This window comes from Gobius niger (genome assembly GCF_951799975.1).
Source record: "Gobius niger genome assembly, chromosome: 17".
Classification (NCBI taxonomy): domain Eukaryota; kingdom Metazoa; phylum Chordata; class Actinopteri; order Gobiiformes; family Gobiidae; genus Gobius; species Gobius niger.
The window spans coordinates 9,767,232-9,793,050 of NC_136868.1; the positions used below are offsets into that span (position 1 = coordinate 9,767,232).

The 25,819-nt window shown below is 42.5% G+C and overlaps 2 protein-coding genes across 4 annotated transcripts in view; both read left to right on the plus strand.

Annotated features, from left to right (window-relative positions):
- Positions 1–25,819, plus strand: part of LOC306976865 (inosine-uridine preferring nucleoside hydrolase) — a 194,459-nt gene that overhangs the window by 24,233 nt on the left and 144,407 nt on the right. The gene's annotated exons all lie outside the window — the stretch shown is intronic.
- tp63 (tumor protein p63) lies at positions 9–25,775 on the plus strand. 3 transcript variants are annotated; one of them, XM_079574931.1, is made up of 12 exons: positions 9–154; positions 6,903–7,160; positions 14,725–14,911; positions 15,284–15,399; positions 16,190–16,299; positions 16,373–16,497; positions 16,667–16,755; positions 18,210–18,334; positions 21,297–21,442; positions 23,147–23,294; positions 24,088–24,181; positions 24,313–25,775. In XM_079574931.1, exons 1-12 carry the CDS (start codon positions 113–115, stop codon positions 24,607–24,609), a joined length of 1,737 nt encoding a protein of 578 aa, XP_079431057.1. In that variant the 5' UTR covers positions 9–112; the 3' UTR covers positions 24,610–25,775. The 3 variants fall into 3 exon arrangements, with proteins under 3 accessions (XP_079431057.1, XP_079431059.1, XP_079431058.1); XM_079574933.1 differs by lacking the exon at positions 23,147–23,294 and having other exon boundaries at positions 24,313–24,437; XM_079574932.1 differs by lacking the exon at positions 23,147–23,294 and having other exon boundaries at positions 24,088–24,456.

Sequence of the window (25,819 nt, forward strand, 5' to 3'; positions counted from 1 at the left end):
CTCTTGCATCCACCGCCCTGCATCACTCCTGTTTGAGTGGGAAAAACAGATTTGGTGAATCCTGGAGCCAGTGGAGCAAACAGCAGCTGCTCTGCTCAACCTCAGCGCCAACATGTTGTATCTGGAGACAGGCAGCACCACCAGCTTCAATGAGGTAAGGCCGAAGGCGCGAAGGGAAAACGAAAACATTTACAGTCAAGTTATTAATCGAATGCCGCGGAAAACAGTGGCGACAAAATAAACCCAGAAATAGCTTCCGATATCAAAAAACTGCTGAGCTTATTGTACGTCAAGCTTGCGCATTTGTCATAGGGCAGTTTGTAATAAAAACAAACAAACAAAAAACAATGAAAACAAATTAATGTTGCTACTGCTACTGTGAATTTACTACATGACTTTGTATGTACTGGGAATACTCGGGTTTGCTGTTTCGTTTCGCTCTGTTGGCGTTTTGTTGTTGACTACCTGTGATTGCATGGTTGCCTGTTGTGAAAGAAGGGGAATGCAAACATCTGGAGAAACATTTTTGGTCTAAAATGGCCGCTACTCAGCATCAGGAAATATTTGTTTTTTTGCGGCTTTGACTATTTTCAAGCCTGATTTGAAGAGAAGGCCTATATATTATTTTTCTGCATTTGCTCGAAATGGTCCATCTCTGTATCGAGAAATGTCTGAGAAACATTATTGAAGTGTGATTGAGCTTTTATTTGAATATGTCAGCGTTACTTTGCACTTATTCATTCATTCTTTTAACTCCTTTCCCTAAAGTCCTGAATAGAATCACTGAACAAATCTAGTCTGCAGTATTATGTTGTGTGTTATGGTAATGCACACATCTTAAGTGAAGAAGCAACCATTTTCTTTTCAACAATGCCTTAGTTTTTTTGTTCCCCCCCCCCCTCAAACCACCAGCATGCACCTTTTAGTCCTCTTCTTGTTTACATTCGGAGCCCCCAGACCCTGGGCCCTCGCCCTTTGCCAGCCGAGCGAGCGCTGACTGATTCTCAGATTGCAGGTTGCAGATAGCAGGTGTGCCGTGTCCCTGTCTTTTAACTTGTCCAGAGTCTTTTTGGAAGCGTCCGTCCATCTCTATCAACTCCCCCCCCCCCTAAAGTATCAAGTTGCCCCTGCCCCCCCCCCTCTCACCCCCTCCCTAAACCCCACAGTCGTCTCCTGGGAGCTGCCGACTGACCAAGGCGTTTGCCGTTTTGGTCCGTGATTGCTTTTAATGGTGTGTTGACGTAGATACAATCACATGCTCTGCCCACCCCAGCAGGTATGAGGTGGAGATAACCCCCCCCCCACACACCCCACCCACACTCTTGATCCCTTAATGCCTATACCTAGCCCCCCTTCTCTTCACTCCACTCTACCCTGTGGTCACTCAGCACGGACCCCAAATGTGTTTACAAGATGCTGGCCCTTAAAAAAGACATAGTAGCAGCCAGGCCACCGGAGAGCTGGAGATATTCCACCCCTGGGGCTATAGGTCTGCGCTGGTTCCTGCCTCCCAGTGGCCCTCATGAGCTCCAGGCTTAGCTAAAGTTTGTGGCCACCAATAAGCAATGGAAAGCATTTACGGGACGTCCGATAACTGGGAGCACTTTTACTACTTGGGTGAATTTATGCGTTTTCAATCGTGGGTTTGGTGGTTGTGATTTGTTGCATAAGTCGATCATTGGAATGAGCAGAATCTTTTGGTTTTATTGCACAGATGTTTAGCTCTTTGACCCCACCCCTCATCCCTTCTTTTTAGATAATGTCCCGCTTTTTGAACCATGGCGAATTTTGTGTCCTAGCTTTCTGGGTTGGAATATTTTATCTCTGTGTGTGTTTTGGGGCTGAAACAGCAAATGAATTGGTGCTGGGGGTGGCCTCTGTTAACTTAAAGCTTTTAAGTTCTTAACCACATCACACAACTCGTCCCACTTTTACTATTTTCTGAGTGGTTGATTAGACTAGATGAAAGTTGTCGATCTGTATCACCTGGACTAAGAATTGGAAAAGCTTTTTGGATGAGAGGCAAGAATTAGATAACCACTTTTGTTGGATGGCTTTGACTTGTCACTGTTTGTTTTATTGGCAGTAGGATGAACACAACAAGATTTACCGCAGTAAAAGTGGGATGAAGTGTGTGATTCGGTGGGACAGACTTGAGAAATTAAAACTTCTTTGAGACAAAGGACGCCATAGAACCCTATTGTCACTGAATAATCAAACACAGATAGTTAGGACATTTTATAAAAGAAGTTTGCATGTCATATAAATTGAAACTGAGTCATTATCTTGATAGAGTAGGTGGAACAGATTGACAAACAATATCTCAGCGGTACGACCAAAGGCGGGACAAGTGATCACTGTAGATGAAAAACAAAATGTCACGAGAACCTTAAAGGCATTTGCCGCGCAAACTGTAGCTACTAACCAGTATTTCTAATAATGATTCATGATTATTATACTAACCTGTTCGTCCTGCTAGGCTGAGTCCGTTATTGATATTGAGGTAAACAATATGAGCTTGGTTAGGTCATTTTAACCGAACGTACCGGATTGGCCAGCACAAAATGGGAAAGAATTGCGATATTTAATAAATGTCTTGAGTAAAGTAGACCCGAAACAAAACTAAAGTGAGGCTACATTGGAAAAATCAGGACTAAAACTGAACTTTTGCACGTCTTTAAGTCACTGAGTGTTTAGTTAAGTATTAAGCTCTGTGCGATATTGCATTGAAGATAATTTGGCGATACATTGTGCAGCCCAAACACCCAATGACCTATGTTTTTATTCACAGTGCGCTGTAGAAAGCTGCAAATACCGGGGCTCAGGACGGTGATGGTAATGGCTGTGTGCAACAACTTAAATATCAGTTTGCACAATGTTGGCAAATACCTCATTATCCCCCGCCTTGTGACATAAAAACTCCTCCATTTTGTGCTGTTTCAAAACGCTTACCCCGAGCAGCCTCTTCTTCCCGAATACAGTGAATTTGGCTGCGAGGCCCCGAAAGTCCACCGGCCAACCCTTTTGGAAACTATATTAAAGGCCATTTGTGAGTGTCAGAGCGCTTGATTTACCGCCCGTCCCGAAGGGGTCCGCGCAGCATCAGCCATAAACAGGAGGAATTTTTAAGAGCCGCTGAACTGGTTATTAAACGCCGGCTGTATTATAGTGGAATAAGATCTCATCAAAGTGCCTCAAACCCCCATCACCGTGCTTTCTTATCGCTGACATCCCACTTCCACTCAATTAAACACTAAAACATCTCTGTGGATCTAGGAATGCGCTCAAGTATTCAATATCAAGCTCCCTATTCTTCATTTTATTCCCCCGCTTTTGTCTGTGTTTGGGCTTTCCTGAGAATTATATTTGATAATTATCGCCTGTCATGACCCCCCCCCCTCTCCTCTTTGCAGCTGCCAGCATCAGTGCCTGTGTCAACTCTGAATCACTGCAGTTTCATTATCACAGTGGAAAACTGTGATTGGCTCAGTCTGGCAGTTCCCAGGATGACTAGGTTTTTTTTATTTTATTTTTTAAGTTTGCATTGTTCCATGGACTTGACACGACAGTACAGATTGTCTTACGTTGGCAAAATCGTCGTCAAATCTTTGTTATTAGGATTGCACAATATCTGACCGAGATTGACTCAAAGAAACTGGTAACTTAAAGCAGTACTAAGTAACTTGTTTGCCTTAATAAATCCTTTTCATAGTTCCTCTGGGGGTAATACAAGTGTTAATGGGATGATTGGGGGGGTTTTCAATTGCAACTTCACTGCCAACGAGTCGGAGGCCCCAATACACACTAATAGAATCATGCAGAAGAAGCTAACAGGGCAAAGCTAACTGTGGGCTAGTGCCACTTAAACAGTATTTACAGCCAAGTTTAAGTGAAAAAAATGATCTCCATTGTGTAACAAGATGTACAATATCCTTCTCTCCCTCTGTCTTTTCTATCAGTGTAGTATTTACTCCTGCGGATAATTAATGAGTAAGAAAACCGCAACATACTGCAACACCTGCAGTGGCGCTTATGGCCTCTAGGGGCAAGCGTTACTTAGTTCTGCTTTAAGAATGTGCAAAAGTTAAGTTTCAGTCATTATTTTAGATGCATTTTGACCTACTGGCACAATTTGATGGACCTTTTTTGTTTAATTTTATCCAAACATACTGCTGCAATGGTTTAGTAAATTATTGCAATATCATTATTGAGATATTCAAGACAGTTATCGAATGGCGCAATTCTTTCTCATATCGTGGGACCTTGATTCTTGTAACATTGACTTACAGATGCCCTTAGATAAGTGTGCAGTTTTACATCGGCAGGCACATTGTTTGCATTTATAGTGTGCTATTCGACTACAGGACACCTATTAGTGTGACTGCTATTACACTTCTGCAGCAGTTCAAGTGACTCATGTTTATAGTAGTTATTTGGTACAATAGAGGGCTTAGTCGAACCTAATGCATCAAGGCTGGCTACCACTGAAAGCAACTGTGTAGACTTTCAACCAATCAGAAGACGGCTCACACCAATGGAGACTGGTTCTTCTGTTTTTTTTTCTTTTCTTTTTTTTGTTTTTTTTCAAAAGTAGGGCTCAAGAACAATGTCTTACTAGGGATATTGTTCTTTTGCAAATTGTTGTTGGTGTTGTTGTTTTTTTCCATCAAATTGTGTCAAAACAAGGCTTAAAAAAATACTAAATCAGAACCAAAATCAGGCAATAAGGAAAATCTTTGCCAGGATGTTTCAGTTTTTAGACTGTGTTAGCCATGCAGTATATCGTGGCGTCCTGTAACAAGGATGTTCCGCCACATTTTGCTATAATTTGATGATAAATCGTGCTGCCCAAAGAAAGAGTCCTCAATGACAATAGCTCAGTAGTTGTTATGATGCACAAATGGAACAAAGCCTTATCGCTGAAATTTGCTGTTTTCATTCTTATAAACATGTCTTTGTCGTTTTGGAGCGGATGCGAAAAGCGCCACTCCTCTTCCCCGCCGACTTGTAACCTCCACAATATCCGCGTTATTAGCTCATTGTCATGTCGCTGTGTTGCCTTTCTTTGCCCGAGCGCTCGAGGCTTTCCAGCAGAATGGCCTTTTTTTTTTTTTTTCCTTTTCTCGTGCGTGTCCCATTCACAAAAACACTGCCCAACATAATTGTCCTTTTAAGCCGCGGTGTCATTGTTACAGGGGGTTAAGCAGCCCTATGCCTCGAACACTTTGACCCTCCCACTTAACGGCTCGCTTCAGCCCGTGGCACTGCGAGCACAAGTAGGCAGGAGTTTGACCCTCGCGACCCCTGTGTTAGTTAGCCAAAAAAAAAACCTGTGTTTGGATATGTCAAAGCTATACCGACCGCCGCTTCACGTTTCACTAGCGTTGGTTATTAGCGCTGAAAGACCGAGCTCGCTTTTTTTTCCTCCTTTCTTTTTACTGGTCATCCCAACACCTGGCCAGGGGCGAGTGGGTGTGAGGCGGACAGCTGCGGCGGGACATGCCAGGGATAAACAGAGAAGGGGCCCTGAGGAGATTAATGACTGTCTAAAGATTGAGGGTCGTGGCACCGCGTTCAGGAATGTGCCGGGTATAAATGGAACGGAATGGGGTGAATGGCAGAGCGGACCGAGGCGGAAGGGGACTGGCTGTGACCCCAAGTACGAGTCCATCCTGTGTTGATTACAACCCCAGACTAAACAGCACTCTGGGGGTTGTGAAATGTTACGCAGTACAAATCAGGCCCGAGCTATAGACAAACAAAGGCAATTTTGATTTCTCCCATTAAGCCACATCTACTGTACCTACTCATGTTTCAGCTACATCACTTTTTCATATCATGGGCCCACATTTTGAGGACTCACAAAAAAAAAGAAGGCTATATGATATGGCAGATAAGAACTGGTCTCAGTGGAAAGCTATTGAAGGGTTAAAGTAAATATGACAGGTTTTAATGCTTTTGAAAATATGACTTATTTAGATGGGTGACATCCGTTGTAAGTAATAATTATCATTTTATTTCAGTGAAGCGGCAATATTAATCAAAACAATTTTGTTTTTTTGAGTTTTTTAGTTAGTGAATTATTAAGCTGCTGAAGAGAAGTGACATAGGTAGATGTAAAGCTTCTTGACTCAGCATGGTCAGCACGGCAACAGTTTTAAATTGTTTACCTCTATCTATGTCACTTGCTGGTAATGTCCAAGGAGGAGATGAAACAATAAACATCACAAAAATAGTCAAACGAAAGAAATATGATTGTGCTAACTAATGTGTCTAATGTGTCACTTTAAAGGCACTATAAAGAGGTTGAAAATAGGGCTGGGTGTCTTTAATTTTTACTTGCTTTATGATACTGGCACCTATATTACTTTATTAATTATCTAGAACCATAAAACTGAAAAATTAAGTTAATTTATTGACTTTTATTTGAGCTGCAAGAACAAAGTCATTTTCTCAAGTGCTGTGTCCGGATCCACCAGACATCTTTTATTTCTGTACCAGTTTTCGCTACCATATATTTGTAATACTAATAGTGCCATAACTTTTGTTCCGGTATCATTTAGGTACAGTTTAAAGGTACCCAGTCCAGTCAAGACTGAAGATGATGCTTTTCAGTGTGTTTTGTGATGTGAAAAAAAGCTATTTACTGAAATATTATGTGGAAGGAAGCACATCCCAATCTTTATTTGTATCTCTATCTATATCTCTATTACGTCGCCGTCTTAATAAGTCAGCTTTGTTTGTCGTAGTTTGTATGAATCTTTGTTCAGTTGTAAGTAAAGTCATGTTTTTTCTGTCACTGCACTTACACTTTGTTCTCTCCACAGTGCTTCCCGTCTGTCAGCCGAAAGTGCGGCTCAGATTCCTCAGCAGTGACCGAACTCCGTTGTGCTTTGTTGCAGTCGCAGTACACGAACCTGGGGCTGCTCAACAGCATGGACCAGAGCATCCAAAATGGCGGCTCGACGAACACCAGCCCGTACAACAACGACCACGCTCAGAACAACGTGACCGCACCCTCACCCTACGCCCAGCCCAGCTCCACCTTCGACGCCCTCTCGCCCTCTCCCGCCATCCCCTCCAACACGGACTACGCCGGGCCGCACACTTTCGACGTGTCCTTCCAGCAGTCCAGCACCGCCAAGTCTGCAACGTGGACGGTATGTGGGAATTGATTATTCTGACCTGATTTTGTTAAAGGCTCTAAACCATATTTTTGTTTTACTGTAGTATAATTCATTTTCTCCTTCAGTATGTTGTGAAAAGACATTTGTGCATCTAATTATGAAACCTTTGTTCATATCAATCATGAACTCACAGGCTACTGCTGTTTGCTTTGATAGTCTTGCTCCCTGAAAGTTATAAACTCATCCCTGTGAGGAACTGGGATGTAAGAAATGTGTGAGGAAAGTTTTGACACCTGAGCTACTAATTCAAATGTCTAACTCCCTCTGTCATTGTTTTTGAACGAACAAAAATCAGGCCTTTAAGTAGTAGCTCAATATTTAAATAGTTGAATTTGCATTGTATGTTTTTGTTCATATTATATTCAGTTTATCTCACTCATAGTGAATTCATCAGCTGTACTTCAGAAAGGTACACCGTGTTTATCTCAAAATAATGATATAAATAAGTATTTATACTTTCTAAAGCGACTCTATCTTGGTTATTAGAATATGATGGTCGTCACACTCTTAAATTAAACCAGGTGACAGTATTCCTTTGCCAAATCTATGATTCTCCTTATACTGTAAATAGATTATCCAAAAGACTTTTTTTGTTATAGAGACTAGGTCTGTTAAGCTATTTATCAAGTCAAACCAAAAAAGTATTTACCTACCCATAAAACTGTGCATGCCCTACAGATGTTGGTGTATGTCAATGCATTATCTCCCCAATGATGAATAGATTTGTTGCATTGATATAAGTTTTTACATCAGATGCCCCTCCTGACCATCTCCATTTACTCAAACTAGAATCACACAAATGAGTCTAGATGTGACGTCTTTTGGCCAAATCAAATGAAAAATGTCTCTTCCCTTGTCACTCGTAATTATTTGTGAAAGGTCAAACTGGTAACGTGTCATCCCAGAGGATGCTTGAATCATGACTTACTTCTGAGTACATGCGCTGAAGGCAAACTCAGGTGCTCTTTTTTTTTTGTAAGACCTGCATTGCTCAACTGCATCTGGCTGTAAAAGATGAGTATCTGAGTCAGGACTAACCCTCCAGGCAGTTTTTTTTTAAAGTCTGACTTTACAGCACGCTGGCTCCACTACAGTCAAGTTCAAGCTGCAATATGCAAAGTAAAGTAACATGTGAGACCTGCACCTCAGCCCAATCCAAAACTAATGCAAGGAAGACACTTTCTTCAGCTTTTTTTTCTCCATTTAACTTTATAAAGTTAAATGGAATGTAATATTATTTTTGGATCCACACATTTTTGGATCAGTTCCATTGTGAGATTGCAACTTTCCTTTTTGAAAGCACAGCATTAGTCCAGGTGGCATTTGTTGGAAACAATCTCTATCCCAGGTGTAAGAAACTTTCCAATAAACTCATTTACAAACAGAAAAGCTTAAAAAAATGGTTTTGGTTTGGCAAATTATTTCTCATCTTATTACCTCTCTATGAACTTGCTTTACTTTGTGACAGGGGTTGCCAGAGCTTTTCTATTAGGCTGCCTACACAACAGTCAAATTTGATTACTGTCCAGGCAAAACAAGTCACAGGCATTTTGTGGTTTAGGCATGTGAATGTTGACCACAATATGTACAGATGTAGATAGAGTAAAGCATTGATGTCAAAAACATAAGTACTGTTTTATTTTCAAAAAGTGGATAAAAGAGGTTGGACACTGGACGCTCATTTTCCCAGCTCCCACTCCTGGTCGCCCTGTAGTTTATTGCGCCGTGTCCCGGGACGCCTTGTTGTTGATGACAGAGGTGAACGGCGACTGGTCCAGGTGTAGCGACTGTCACACTGTCACTGCGTCTGAAAAAAGCCACAGAACCAGCTCCGCCTGCTCTGTCATTACCACAGGGCGGCGCGGGGACAGCTGTTGCATCACGGCTCCACCTGTTCACTGTTTGTGTCTCTGATCTGGACCAAAGCGTCACAAACCGATGATCAACAGACTCAGCGTCGCACCCTGGCGGACACGAGCGGCGGCGAATGTGTCACCGCTATTCGATGACAGCGGTTTTGCAAGAGCCTGCTAAAGATTTTCAGATATTAGGATGCGATTGAATGGTATTTTGTCAATGGTTTCCATCAAGGTATTCAAACACACAGCAGTCAGCAGAGAAACAATAGCCATTTTACTTTTCCCAGTTGAACAGTTTAGACCAGTGGTTCCCAAAGTGCCGCCTCAACAAATATATGACTTTCTAAGAACCACAAGGCATAGACCAAGACCAAATCCAGTCTAAACCAGGGCTAAAAATGGGCTAAAATAGTCCTAAACTTGGACAAAATCATAAGATAATCCTTTCTTGATCTCACAATGGAGAAATTCACTTGTTACAGTCGGCGTAAAGTTAAAAGTAGCTCTAAACTAAGACAAAAATGAGAAGAAGCCTAAGTACCTCCACATGGATCACTGTTTAAGGCTATATTTTATTCTATATAACAATTTCTTGTGTTGTATTGCTCTCTGAATCCAGCAAATCCAATTGACAAAAGCCGCATGAATAGTGCGCAGTTCAAAGACTTTCTGTTAAGATTTCACAATTCATTTTAACTGGATTTACAGGGGGTTAGGCACCGCATTCATTTCGTATAAACAATTTAGTCGTACATCCAGTCGAGGGATTAGCAGCCTCACCAAACCAGTGACGTCCCGCCCTCTTTGGCCCAAACCGCTGGACGACTGCAGCGACTGTGGGACCGTGACATTTCACCTATTCCCACACAGCCGCGAAAAACAAAAGTGACTGTCTCTCATACGCGCTTTGCAACAGGACACGCCCCAGGTCGACCGAGCTCCCCGTCCCGCCATGACTGCACCAAAGCTGAGCCGTCAAAACACATGACTCAAGACTGGCCCGATCGGTTTGAGGAACTATTACGCCGTGTCCCAGAAGTGAGTGCAGCGGCTTTGGGATCGGCCTCTGTCAGCATTTTGTTATGGCTAAATCGGGGCTGGGCAATGCAAACCTAAACTATTTTAAACAGGACGTACCTGAAACACTCTGCACCATGTTGCTCAATGCAGATTTGATATCCTAATTATGAAGATCTTGCAGTTGCAACACTATAAAATGTTATGAATACAATTACTTCATTCATTCAGTAACATAAAAGTAACTCTATTTTTAAAACAAATCTACCTTGCTGGGTGTAGTGTCCAGTTTAAGCAACACACCATTCAATGTAACTTTTAATTTTCAGTCATTTATCGAACTCCAAGAAAGCCCTCTCAGTCGTTTTTGTCTCTTCTCATTTTGTCACACTACCTCTCAGTCATTTCAATGATATACAAAAGTCCATCCCCTCTCTTTACGAAGAGTGGCTCACGTGCCGGACACAGTCACTGAAGATGTCACTGCCGCTCGTGGTGCGTTTGAAGACCGCAGGATCGTCCAGACTTAGCGGCCTGTGTAGTGTCTTTTTGATGATTGTTCCTTTGGAGACACACCTAATCCCAAAGCCACAGCTCACCTCTTCCTGTCTGGGACGTCCTGTGACACACTGGAGGCGAATCGCGTCAACACTTCCCAGAAGTGTTCCCACACGCTTGCCTCATGGGCACACCTCTGCCCCCCTGTCACTCAGCTCCGGGTCAGGTCAAACCAATAACGCAGCTCACAGATGCCTTATTGACTCTTTCACGAAATTAATGGAGTGTCGCGAATCAGGTGGCTTTTGTTGCCCGTTGGTGCAGCTTTTGTGCGTGTAAAGATTGGTAGTGTTTGCCCTGTGTGTTAGCTGCCAGTGGGTATAGTAGTGAAAGAAGAGGAATGCGCTGGTCGGGGCTATCACTGGGCGCTGCAGAGCCGAGGGATTACTGTAATGGATGGAGCGCCTGTAGATAATGCCTGTGTAAATACGCGCTGCCTCTTTCTTGAACCCTGCGCTCCTCACTGGGCTCTGTCTTTTACAAAGTTAAGCCTAATTCTGCTCTCACATTGTGCCGGAGGAGGAGGAGAGCCAGCTCAAAGAGAAGAGTGTTCCAGCGAAAGGCAGCAAGACGCAGCTTGTCCCTGGAACATCTGCGGGCCCGTCCCACGCCTCGGAGATGGGGCTCAGACTTGTTTGTGTCAAAAAGCCTGTCGTGGCTCGCCCTTCACCACCGCAGACACGTCCTGAGCTCAGATGGGAAAGATGCAGGGGAATTTTTAAGGAAGAGCAGGAAGATTTTTATTACATGGGATTTCATTTCCTTATAGTTATGGAAAAGCCCATTTACATTTTTACTTTAAGACGTATTGCAGCAACAATGAACTCATTCTTGTCTAAATACAAGCTGAGGTCAAACAAAAAAAGCCCATATTGAGATCTTGTTCCTCAAACGTATGGTCTGAGTCAGGCCCAGGGTTGTCCTGGGACAGGTGACACTGAGGAACTAAATGTTGTGAACACAACACAATCCTGGGAATTCTGTGGAGGTGAAAGAGGAAACATTTAATCTCCACATTTTCCTTGTAGTGTGGGTGTTTTATATCTGTTACTGGGAAACAGGGAGAAAACTCCTGTGCGTTGAATTAAACAGGTTTGGGAGAAGCTCTAGGCATGACATGACATGCCAGGTATGAAGTAGACAAGACCAGAGGCGCCAAACAGTGCTTGTTTAAGGCCTGATGTTTGTCAGGACTTGAGCGCTGCATGCGCCCGCAGCGCCTGTCAGAGAGAGAGAGAGCACTCCAGCTGTGGGCCTGTCCCGACCTGTGCACGGGAAGTGTCTGTGATATAGAGGCACGGAGCTTAGATTCACTACTGTACATGGGATTTATATGTGCACTGTCACTATCACATAATAATACAGTCCAAATAGTAACAGACGGTTCTGCTGCCGTTACAGTCACGTGCAGATCCAGCCCATTTTACAGTTATGTTCAGTGGATTGTGATTAAGCGCCTCTGTATTGTGTGCTGAGTGCTGTGTGGCTGTATAATTCACTTTGTGACCAATGAAAGGCTCATAATTACATGTTAACACCTGAGCCGCGCCCAGTGAGCCACTGAATCCATCAGTCAACTGTCCCCCGCCCTGCGCTAACGCTGTTAGCTTCAGCGCTCTTTTCTCTCTGAGCAAACAGCCCATTCCTGTGTGCTAAAGTTTGTAGCTGCAGGGCTGGGACGTCCCGTGGCATCTGTTTGTTTGTGTGCACCTTCACTCTGGATATGAACAAAACAAACTCACTGAACAGAGCGCGTCTTCACAGCAGACTGCAGCTGTTATTTTAACAGCGTTCTTTTTGGGTCATAATCGCCTTTCTTTTCTCTCCCCTGCTCTTTCCCTGCTCCTCTTCTCTGCCTCTCCAGCTCATTTAGCTGAGTGACAGAAGCGTACAGCGCGGATCAGGTTTGGTGCGAGGCACAATGAAAGTGCAACCATTCGTCTTCATCTGTTTTCTTTGCTGCTTTGATTGGAGGCACTTGACTTGTGTCGGCGACGCACATCTTTCACAACGTTCACCCTCCGTAACCCAGCCTCGTTTCTCTGATTCATATTTTAAAGCCCATTTGTCCCAACTCTTAGTAGTATCCTAGATTTCTTGTTGCGTGTTGTGTCAGTTCCTCCTGTGCTCACAGAGTTTCTAATGAGGTCGCATGAGGAAAAAGAGCAAAGCTGTGAATTTGGGTCTCACTGAAATCCACGACTGTTATTTAAACTAAAGAGCAGCACATAAAGACACGATGTTCTGTTTTTTTTGGGTTTGTCTCGATGAAAGGAGAGGTAGAGCCTGGGGAGATGAGGCGCAGATAGCCGTGCCAAGCTTGTGCAATACCCAACGTCAAAGCAGAGCTGAGCCTCTTTTTTTTTTTAATAAAGATGAAATTTTGTGTTGTATTGTTCTCAAATACAGCTCCGAGCGTGTTTTTTCCCCCTCTTCTTCTTCACATTTCACTGAGAAGTTAAAGCTGACAGGAGAAATTTCCCCGCTGCCCCACGCCCAGCGACTTGTGCACATAGAGGGCTTAAAGCTGCGTTTGCACTGCGCTGATTTCAATGGTTTGTTTACACAGTTGGGTTATGGCCATTAGCAACATTTCAGAGTGTAGCTTATTGCGCGGGGTTTTAGGGGAATAGCATGTATTATTTATGACTCCTGGATTACCAAGACCCCATTTTGTTGTCCCGGCATTAAAAAGTCAAATAAATCTAAGGCAGTGTGTCAGTTTGTAATTCAAAGTTGGAGGTGAAGCGTGAAGTGGACATATCGTCACCTTTTTTGAGCTTTAAACGAGGGCTGGGCAACAAAATCTATTTCAATTAAAAAAATCGAGTTGGTAAGTCAAATAGATTCATATTTTCAGAAGAAGAAAAAAAAAAAATCAGGAGCAGTATTTCACAGTTTTGACTAATCCTCAGGCAAAGCTGTTAAATTGAGCTGTTTCTTCTTCTACGGTGTCAGCGCTTCATTCTGTGCATTCTGGTCACAATTGCGTCATTGTCAAAATCCAATAAAAGTCCTCCGCATTACTAAAGCCCATAATCCAACATTATGTCGGCTCTGAGTTGTTCTGCACTAAAAGTGTTTTCATCACAGTGGGTTGAAGCTGTAAATGACTAGAAATTGAAAGTTTGTCTTTCAATAAGATATTCCTACAGCTGCCAGCAGGAGGAGCCCTAGATAGATAGATAGATAGATAGATAGATAGATAGATAGATAGATAGATAGATAGATAGATAGATAGATAGATAGATAGATAGATAGATACTGTAGATCCAAGAAACAAGAAAAAGTATTGTTTCTAATGCACTGTTTTCAATCCATGGAAAGAAATGTGCCTTTTTTTTAATCAGCAATTGCCTTTAGTGTCAAATTGAAGTTAGTTTCCATGTTTATGTGTTTAACATGTTCATAAGTCTAATCATTTGGTGGATGCTTCTGTAAATCTAACTTGACCTTTTGTTCGAGACAATCACTGAGGCCGTTCAGAAATGTGGAAAGCATTTTAAGAGCAACAGGTGGGAGGCAAAAAATTACCCCAAAATACTTTTACGCGTACACAGCCTGTATAAGTGAGAGCGAGCGTCCCAAAAACTTGCTGCATAAACAACTCGTTTTGATCCACCCGTAGCCGCAGATCTCTATGAGGCGGGCGCATCTGTACTCGGGTCGCTCTCCACAGTCACTTCTTCAAAAGCCCTGCTCCCTGTGATGAGTGGCGCAGATGAAAGCCAGGCCCAGTTCAAATTGCAGCTGGAGGGGTCCATTTTACAGCGGTCCTCGGAAGTCCCACAGGCTCCAGAAGAGAGAGACACAGAGAGACATCTTTGAGGTCTCCCCATCCTCAGTTTGGGAGCTTGGAGTGCCTGTGTGTGTTTTTTAAGTAGGTCATAATCATAGTCTTGTCTTTGCTCTTCGTGGCTGCGGGGCGAAAACAGAAGTGCCCCGGCGTCTACGCAACAGCTGTTACCCCCCCGACCTTTTGGGAATTATGCAAATACTGCTTCATCTCTAGAAATGTCAAAACACACTTGGAGCAATCTACCAATTTATTTTATTGTGACATCCCTGTTTTAAAGTCTCCTCTTCTCTCTCTTTTCTTTCAGTATTCCACCGATTTGAAGAAGTTGTATTGCCAAATAGCCAAAACGTGCCCCATCCAGATCAAAGTGCTGACGAATCCACCTCAAGGCGCAGTCATCAGAGCCATGCCGGTTTATAAAAAAGCCGAGCACGTCACCGAGGTGGTGAAACGCTGCCCCAACCACGAACTCAGCCGCGAATTCAACGATGGTCAGTAACTTTTTCAGCCTTAACGGGTCACAAGTAGAAGTGGAAAGTACACAGCAGCCCAGGTTAACTATGGTACAATTGGCCTTTTTAACTCAAAATGCAGATGTTGTGAGCTGGATTATGGTTGATATCTCTGTAAATAACTGGCTTCAAGTTCAGCGTCAACAAAAATGAGCAAAAAGAATGCCTTGGATTAAAACAGACAAAGCAATTAAAGAACATGTTTGAGGCAAATTGGGCGTATTACATGAAACAAGCTTAAAGCGTCATATTCTTCGAAGTACAATTTCTGCCAAAAAAACTCAAAAATCAAATTCCTGTCCAACTCTACTAAAGTTTATTAATGATGTATTGCTGCTTGGTGTGTCGCAGGTCAGATCGCTCCTCCCAGTCACCTGATCCGTGTGGAGGGGAACAGCCACGCCCAGTACGTGGAGGACTCCATCACGGGACGACAGAGCGTCCTGGTGCCCTACGAGCCCCCTCAGGTCAGACTCCGGACACAGCTTTTCAACTAATTATAATAATGAGCTTTTAAAAAATCAATTCGGCCTTGGGTGGTTGATTTTATCCTAATGAAAGACGGTCCCAGGCCTCACCTCAGTGACTCAAGTATTGCCTTGTATTTGTTTGTAAATAGCAGCGCCGTTCTTCATACGGATTTTCATGGGTCCTTTCCCCCTAGCTTCCACCCAATTTTTCCACTTTTCCACTCTTTTGTTGTATTTTTCCCCCCGATTTCCCCCAAATATTCCCCCCAATTTTTTTTTTTATGTCCAAATTATCCCCCAATTATTTTTTGGTTTTTTATTTTTATTTTTTTCATTTTTTCCCAAATTTCCTCCAATTTTGCCACTTGTTTTTCCAGATTTTTTTCCACTTTCTCCCAATTTTTTTGCCTTTTTTGAATTTTTTGATTGATTGATTGATTTTTTTGATGATGATCAACAGGATCAAAACTTGAATATAAGGTTTTATATTACTCTTCCGTTCCTGCTTTCGAAACTTTCATTTTTTTCTATACCAGTAGTACCTAAACCTTTTTTTCTGATACCAGACCGGTATCGTTACTATGGTTCCTGGCCATAATTGTGTGTGTTAGTGTGTGTTACTTTACATGTTCAAAGTAACTAGCGCTCTTGCCTCGAAACTATAAGACGAGAGTTTGATTTCTGAACAGGTTGAAGTCTTTCTACATGGAGTTTGAATGCTCTCCCAGTGTCGGCTGTTTCCTCTGGGTGTCAAAAAACTCATAGCTATTGCATTGTCTTGTTTCAGGTGGGAACCGAATTCACCACCATATTGTACAACTTCATGTGCAACTCGAGCTGTGTGGGAGGGATGAACAGACGGCCCATCCTCATCATCGTCACGCTGGAGACAAGAGAGTAAGACACACTCCTGTAACTTTAATATCGCCCGCACGAACAATCCTTTACTCTTTACTTTCCTCCTCTCCAGCGGACAGGTTTTGGGACGCCGCTGCTTCGAGGCGAGGATCTGCGCCTGTCCCGGCCGAGACCGTAAAGCGGACGAAGACAGCATCCGCAAACAGAACGTAACGGACGGGTCAAAGAGCAGTGATGGTACGAAGCGCCGTAAGTAGTGCCGGGCTGGTGGCGGGCTGACCAAAAACATCTCTCTAAAAGCACCCTCTCAAAACTGACTTTCTCTCTCCTTTTGCTTTGGCTTTTAGGCTTAATATGTCACCAATTAAAGACATGCCAAAGTGTAACCACCTTTTTTACTTTTTAGCTTTCCGTCAAGTATCTCACGGCATCCAGATGTCCAGCATCTCCGCCAAGAAGAGGAGATCCACAGACGAGGAGGTTTTCTGTTTGCCTGTAAGCCGCGCTGCTTTAAACAATGGCTGCACAAACAATACGTGCTATTATCAAACTACAAACTTATTTGTCCGCAAAAAGCCAGACTCCATAAGGATTTATCATGTGTTAAAACTAGGGATGCACCGATCCTATTGTGCTATTGGATATCGGAGCCGATTCTAGAAAAAATACGATATTGGGTATCGGCTACAAATATCCGATACAGAACCGATGCTAGTTTTGACTCTCAGCTCCTTAAAACACAAATTAATAAGGGCATGCTGTATATCAGTGTAAAGCTTGGAACCAGCAGAATTCAATTGTTGAGTTAGTTTTAACCCCCGCAAATGTATTTTTGATCGCCACGCAAAAGTCTGTGGTTAGCAACAGCATGCTAAAGCTGGCAGGAGCATGCTAATGCTAGCGAAAACTGATCAAGGCTGGGTCAGAAACTATGATAAAAATACCTAAAGGAGCCGAATGAAGTAAAATCTGCCACTGCTGAAGCCAAGTGTTTGTATTTTAGTTTAGAAAATAACTGATCTAACATATTTGTAATAATCTTGTTTATTTTAATGTAACCTAAAGCCTGTTATTTAGCCTACCGAAGGATATTTAGTGTAGAAAAGTCATCCTTGTTAAATGTTTAAGAGTTTATCAATAGATATAATTGATGATTGATCTGTAACATGACAACAAAACATGACTTTATTGACCTTACTATGGAGAAAAGTCAATTAAATGTTTCATACTCAAAGCCCAGTCTCGGTATCGGAAGCAAAAAAGCTGGATCGGTGCATCTCTAGTTAAAACGGCCGTCCTTGTAGTTTAGACCAATGGTTCTCAACTGGTTTGTGACATTTTTACAGCCATTCTAAAGCTCAAATGCTGAACTTTAAATAGCACAAATGTAGAATAAATAAATGAAACTGCATATTGAATTTCTTATCATTAGCAAGAAATCCATTACACAGAGGAACGAGAGTCAATGTTCAAAAGCAAACCGGATTCAACAGGAAACTTTGAGCGATAGATTGTGAACAGTTTGAGCCAAAACTGCAGCAGAATGTGTTTTAGAGCATCATTTTGTGCAGAAAAATAGTCAGGCAATGTAATTATTTTCCAAGTGAATTAGTTTCGATGCCATCTTGAATCCAATCGAATGCTTTATTTAGTTTTCATATTGGCTCAAGGAAACGATCTGTATTTTCAACACAGTTTGTTATTGATTTAAGCATTGAATAAACCCGAAAAGCTGGAATCACTGTCAAAACCACATATAAATACAGACTCGGGTTGTGTTTTCATATTTTTCTGTTGATAAAATATTGAAAAAATGTTCTTCCCTCTACAAACATGTTCTGAAATGCAGTTTGGGCAGTTCATATTTACTGTAAATTCGCTTTGCCCAATTTGTCACAGCCACGGAGTGAGTGTCACACCGACTAAATTGTGTTGTGTCTTTGTTTCAGATCAAAGGGCGGGAGATTTATGAGATTTTGGTGAAAATCAAAGAGTCTTTGGAGCTGATGCAGTTTTTGCCTCAGCACACCATCGAGTCGTACAGGCAGCAGCAGCAGAGCCTCATCCAGAAACAGTGAGTATCGATTTCTCTTTATCAAAACGGAAAAACAACCCAAAACATTCACTGTTCGGAGCGAAGTCAGAGCTGCTCCCGTTTAGTCGAAGGACAACCATCCAATTCGCTAATCGAAATTAGATTTTTAGGCCTGAGCGCCATAACAATAGGCCTGGTCTGGGCAGGGAAAATTGTGCAAAAGTTCTCCATTTTCTAACATGTTGAGGTCCAGGTTCGATTTTAGGTTTTATTAGTGATTCAGACCAGACCTGTAGTTGTTGTCTTTGTATGCCATGGATTTAGGTTGGATTATGATTTTGTTCGTTAAATGATTGATATGAGGACAAAAATATACTATACTTATCTATTGAAGAAGGAAACTACTAAACATAGACGTTTAAAGATGAGCTTGGTTTATCTTAGAAGTCGTTTTTCCATTAAGCTTTTGCAACCATAATTCCTTCTGTGTCCATTTTCGTGATTTTTGTGTCAATATTTTGGCACCTCGAGCTCAGACCTCTGTAAAAGGACAGCACTTCTTTTTTTGTTATTTGCATTGAAGTATTATGTTGTTGACTTCAAGTTTAGAGTTCAATTCCAGCTTGCACTCAGTACTTTTTGTGATGCAGTTATTACACTAACTCTATTAGAAAGCATAGATTTACACAAGACAAAACTTCAACAAAAAAAAACTTTTCTTTACTTCTGCTGAAAAATCTCCCTGCACTGATCTAGTTAAACCCCGTCGCTTTTTACTGGACAAATTGGCCTCAGAAGTGCCTGCATGTTCGAGGGCGTGTCTCTCCTCCCGTGGGACTGGGGCCAGCGTCTGAGTCGTGACAAATGAACCTGGCTGCGTTTTGTTCAGGAGAATCTCCCAAAGCTTCGCGGTAACGCCTTTGGGTGCTCTGCCAATGCTTGCACAACAACTCTTTTCAAAAAATCCGTGCCTCGCGCATTGGCAGGATAAACGCCTCGGCCCGCCCCCTCTCTAGCTGTTGAAGGAGAGAGCGTCGGTGATAATTACTGATTATGTTGGAGTTTAACATTAACAGGCTGACGCACACCGCTGCTGACTTCTTCTCCTCTCTGTTTCCTGCTCACTCTTAATAAAAGTTAATTCAGACTTTTCTGTGGGATCTGTAGAATGAATCTGCATCTTTGTCACATACGTGTAACCCACTGTCAGAACTTTGCCCTGTTTAATCTGTGCTAGGGAAAACTGAGGTGCAATCTGTGAGGTTACACTGCCCCCTGCTGGCTGACTGAGTCTCTATTTCTTCTTCTCTCTGTCCTCTCCGGTCCTCCTTCTCCTCGCAGCCTGCTCAGGTCCGGTTCGGCCCGGCTGTCGGAGGCGGATCACAGGCGGCGCTGAGCACATTCCTCCTGAGATTCCTCTCTTTGACTTTTCTCCACTTTGACCTTCCACCTCTCACCTCTGACGACCTTTTCGCCCTCGCGCCGCTCCGGGCTGCGCTCAGGGGGACTCGGGAGGACATGAACTTTTGAAATGAGCGCAACGAATGTGCGCCTCTGAACAGTGTCCCGTCCTTTTAAAGGGGGGAGAGACAGTGTCATAGTTTATGAGGCCAGTCCCAGGTTGTGGCTGGATTTTCGGACGGGAAGCCCGGGTCCCGTTACTTGACTTTGAAAAGTTTTAAATGTGAGCAGGACTCGTGAATGTAGCTTATGTTTTTTGTGCTTTTGTGGATGAAATATACTGATGCTGGACATGGTTTCTAATGTTACTGCGGGACAGTTTGTGTGGCTTTAAGCTTTAAGATGACTGAATTTACAATGTTACGTATTTGAACGTTTCTCTGTTTGAGACAGACTTGTATTTTGGGGCTGCTGCACTTTTGTCAGATTGCAATAAATGCCTTTTTTTGCTTGAACCTTCATTTATAACTCATTAAGTGTTATTTCTTTTTATTCAATTCCAGATTTAAGCATGTCCATATACAGTCCATAGAACTTTGTTTTTTTAGTTTTAGTTATTTACTGTTAATGGATGGTTAATGTCCTTGCCGTCACTGCCCACAAAACACAACACTTTCACCATAGTTTACAACATAATATAAACGATGCAGATTTAACCAATTAACTCCAACTGCAGTTACATCCTGGTTATATTGGGCAACGTCACACCTGAGGTGACCTATGACAGTGGTTTCCATCTTTTTTGCCCCCTTGAGGCAGTTATTTGTACTCCGAGTACCCCTTAACTTGAACAAACATAACAGATTATTCAGTATTTTGTGGAGTGCGATATACTGTAGCTAAAATACTCTAAAAGTCAAACCTTGTACTGAAAAACATCATTACAACTCACTTTTCTTTGAATCTTAATATTGATCATCATATTCACGTGTTTACAAAAGACTGATAATGCAACTTGGTCTAAATAGTAGACAAGGTTTAACCTCTTAACGACAGCCTTAACTGAGCGCATTTTCTCTAGTTCGGCTTTACCCAAAAAAGGTTTGCAGCCTATAAGCCAGATTAGCACCTGATTTGAAAGCTAAGACCTACAGAACTCATCTAAGTTTTCCTCGTGTTGTCTTGACTTTTTTTTTATTGCTTTTTTGTCACATTATTATGACTTTTTTGTTACTCGTTTTGTCATATTTTTGTCATTTTTTTGTACATTTTTGGGTAATTTTTCGTTGCTTTTTGGTCATTTTTTTGTCGCTATTTTGACGCTGTTTTCAAGAATTTTAAGATCTGGGTAAAGCTGAACGGGAGAAAACATGCTTGGTTCAGGTGGGGGTTAAGAGGTTAAGTTTCCTGTTGTTGTTTTTTGGTATTGCATTGTATGTGCATTGCATTGTTTTATTAGAGCCCAAATCACTGCCACTGCTCCAATACATGACACTGCTATGAAACTGTCATCACTTTCCGATAAATAACACATTTGCATCACTGTTTAAATACTCGTGCCCCTCGCATCGCTAACCATGTTTCTCTGCCTCTCCTCCAGGACCCAGATGCCCCCTCAGCCCTCGTACGGCTCCAGTTCCCCGACTCACGGCAAAATGAATAAACTCCCCTCCGTGTCCCAGCTCATCAACCCCCAGCAGAGGAACAGCCTGACCCCCTCCGGCATGTCGGGCGGCCTCACCGACAGTAAGTGTTACCCCCCAATCGAGCTCGGTGCCTCCTTTGCCTCGATGCTTTGTAGAGATGCTAAAATATGTTTTTATATTACTGTCATTCGTACGTTTTATTGAGTATAACGTGGTTGCGGTGGAAGAAGGGGCCAGAATGGGTTGTGAAACTTCTTTTAGATGCGCCTTGAATTTTGAGCAGACAAATTAGCTTTCCTTATAATAAGCCAGATAAGTCATCTCCTGTCTGTGACGCTCCACTTCATATGTTTTGCTATATGTGGCTCTTGATGGATAAGGTTTGGACACCCCTGACAAATATCAATGTGCTGAACTTGTTTATGGTGAAGATTTCCAGCTTCTTCCTACACTTAAACAAGCAGAAATAACATTTACCTGGGGCCAATTTGTCATTTCATTGCATCTGTTAACCTCTAAAACCACCACCAGAAGATAAGATGGTACTTTATTGATCTCACAGATGGAGAAATTGCATAGAACCGAGCACATTTTGTCCAGTTTGGCTTTAACCAAATCTAAAAGCTTCTTGGAAAAAAAAGGGTCAAAATAGCGACAAAAAATAGCCAAGAAAGAGGATGAAAACGCAACGAGTGGCAGAGAGTGGTTAAAAAAACGTGACGACAAAGTGACAAAAACGCAACAAAAAAGCGTCGGAAGAGTGACAAAAAAAGCGACGAATATGAACAAAAAAGCACAAAAAAGCCTCAAAAAACAAAGGGACAAAAATGTGTGACAAAAAAGCGACAGAAAAGTGACAAAAAAGTGACAAAAGAGCAACACAAAACAATGCAAAGAAATGTCAAAAAAGGTTGCTCTTAGATTTGGATCAAATTGAACTGAAGAAAATGTACTTGATTACGGCGGGGATTAAAGGGATATTTCAGGATTTTTGACATAGGGCCTCATTTCCTAGTTATCCAGAATGTTGTTGATTTCTGGAGATATTTATATATATATATATTTAATTCATGCAGTCCTTGTATTTGAAGAGTTTCTGGTGCTAGGCTAGTGCTAGGCTAGTGCATGTCTATGGTAACTAGTAGCCTGCATTAAAAACCTCTTCAAAATCATGGGGTCGTCCTCCAAACGTTGCCATATCTGATTTGTAGAAAGCTCCTCTGTGAATTCCACGTGTAGTAATGCAGGTAAACAAACTGCTGTAGATCCGGTAACCAAGCAGATCACTCCGCCACTTCGTAGCTACAACCAGGAAGCTGATGCTGCTCAAATATAAGTTCTTTTAAATGCAAAATGGTTATATTAAAAAAAAAAATTCAGTCGACACAGACATTTATATGAGTAGTCTGGTGTTACAAGTGATTTGCCTCAGGTGCACTGTGCTACTAGTTACCATAGACATACACTAGCCTAGCACTAGCTTAGCACCACTAAACTCTTCAAATAAAAGGACTGCATGAATTAAAAAAAAACTAAAATCTCCAGAAATCAACAACTCTCTGGATAACTAGGAAATGAGGCCCTATGTCAAAAATCCTGAAATATCCCTTTAAGAGGTTAATCCAGGTATGCCATGCTAGTAACTGGCGTGAATGTCACTTTGGTGAAATATCTCTTTGCCTTAAAACGTCGCAAATGTCGCTTGAGAATCGACACAAACGAGCCAACGCATTCGTTCAAACCTTCATCCGAACAAACCCAAAGTGAGGGCAGTAGCTGACAGCAGGCTCCTCTTTCTCCTCAGTGTCTCCCATGATGGGCACTCACATCCCCATGAGCGACATGAGCTCACTGAGCCCCACACACGCACTGCAGCCACAGCTCCCCCTGGTGCCCTCCTCGCAGCACTGCACCCCCCCTCCTCCTTACCCCATGGACAGCAGCATCTCCAGGTACTCCCCCAGCACAGACAGACAGACAAACCACACCATATACAGCTACTACAGACAGGGAGCGCAGGCAGCACAGCGAAGGACAGGCTCAACACTGGGGGAACCAAGAGAGCAGTGTATCGTAGCAGCAGCTGTTACAGGAAAATAAAGCACTCCGAACGAACAAGACACTGTGCACCTCAACAGAGTATTAATTGCCTCTACATTATGCTAATTAAAATCCCCTTATAGGCGAGCGAAAGTGAAAACCTCAGCCAAACTAAGCACTGCAGGGGGAGACTTGGGGCACTTACAATTTACGAACAACACTTAATTTCTTCCTCTGCTTTTTTTTTTTGTGATTCCCCCCCAGCCTTTACTTTCAACACATTTACAAACTGCGCTGATTCTTAAGTCATTTAGATTGATTTACACACTTTAGCCTCACATGCCACACCTCTACGTCTCAACTCTTACTGTTTCGTCTCAATATGTTTTATTATAAGTGTTTTTCAGTTGTTGCTAGCCATGATTTTGCCATCTTTTTGGTTATTTGTAGATTTGTCTGATAAATACAACAAAGCTTGATATAAAGAGGCGTTTCTTATTGCATGTGAAATCAGTATGTTTTAGTAACAAGTGGCTAATGAAAAGAATAGCTCGGAAGATAGAAATCTCCCGTCGTTTGGCTCGTGGGCAAGTGTTAATGTCGAGTCCTGGTTGTAAAGATAAAACATGCCACTATAGCTTTGGAAAAAAGATGTGTCTGATGTTGTTATTTGTTTGTCTAAGCACCTCTCTCTTTCCGCCCCAGTTTCCTCATTCGGCTGGGCTGCGCAGGCTGCTTGGACTACTTCACCGCACAGGGCCTAACCAACATCTACCAGATCGAGAACTATAACATGGAGGTGAGCCCTTGCCTATCCCACTCCAGTCACTCGCTGGGGTAGAGACAGAAGACCCCCTCGCACACTGTCCTCCCCCCCACCCTCTGCACTCGCCTTCCTCCACATACTAACTGTGTCAAATGCTGTGGCAGGACCTGTCCCGGCTGAAGATCCCCGCAGAGTTCCAGCACCTCATCTGGAAGGGCATCCTGGAGCACAGGCAGGCCATGGACTTCTCGCCCCCGCCCCACATAGTGCGCACCACTAGCGGGGCGTCCACCATGAGCGTGGGGTCCGCGGAGGCGCGCGGGGAGCGGGTCATCGACGCCGTGCGCTTCACCCTGCGCCAAACCATCTCCTTCCCGCCCCGGGACGAGTGGTCCGACTTTTCCTTCGACCTGGATTCCCGCCGCAACAAGCAGCAGCGCATCAAGGAGGAGGGAGAGTGAGAGAGAGCGCCCCCCGCTGTCCACGCGATATCAATCTGATTAAACACGACTTCTCCTTTTATTTTTGTTTTTTTTTGTTTCAAGTGCGGAAACTGCTGAAAAAAACCAAAGCCACGATGCACTTAGTTTTTGTTAAGGATGGAGGTGCTGAGCAGAGGTGCATTTGTTTCGATTTGTTGAGAGCACTTAAGAAACGCTTAGGACTTCTATCTAGACTGCTGTTCATTCCATTTTAAAGCATGACTGGAAACAAAACTCATCTAAGAGGGATTTTTTTTTTTACTTTAAGGGCTAATATTTTTGCAAAGGGCTGTAGCAAATCTTTATGTATTTTTTTTTTTTGTAAAACCATTGTTTAGGGCTGCACAGTATAAGAAAGAAACTGACTTGAATGTTGCGATATTTTGATATTGCAATACTTTACTTTAACCACTTAGACACAGTATTGTTACATTTGATTAAGGCAACAACAACAAAAAGGTGTTTTTTTTTTAGGTCAAACCAAAACACGGATAAAACATTCTGCAGAATATGAAGCCTTTTTTTAGGCTGTGTAACTCTTAAAAAAGTCTTTGATGATTTCGATAATGCAATGACATAATTTGGCGTCACATTGTGCAGCCCTCTCCTAGTCACGTACACTGGTGTTGGTCTGGAGTCACCATTGATTGTATACATTTCATTTGTTTACTGTCAGAAGTATTATTTGACCGCAAGATTTCCTACTGTATTTTTTTTTTTTTTTATATGATTTTGTTTTAAGACCAATGTGCCATGTTGTGTGTGTTTATTTGAAGTATGTCTGGTCATTCATTTGATGTGGCCGCATATATCACAGGCCTAATGCTCTTCAGTGTTTTTCTGTACGTTCTGATGACTGATGCTTTCAAGGCTTTACATGCAGTGGACGCCTAGCACAAAGTATTGTTTATTTTCATGGTAGAGGTGCATTTCATTTGATACCAGTTCATTGGTTTGTGTATATAAGTTTGTATAGACAGTACTCAGCTTTATGTGAATATTAACCTGGTTTATTCTCACCAGGAGGAACAATGTCTGCCACTGAACAAAAACTATGCATGTTTTGACCGAGCCCAAGTTCAAATTTTTTCCCCTCCCCGCCATTTTCAGAGGCCTGGTTTTCTTATTTTTGTACAAAGTTTTGTAAATACATCAAGGGTATTTTGATATAAAGCGAATAATAAATATC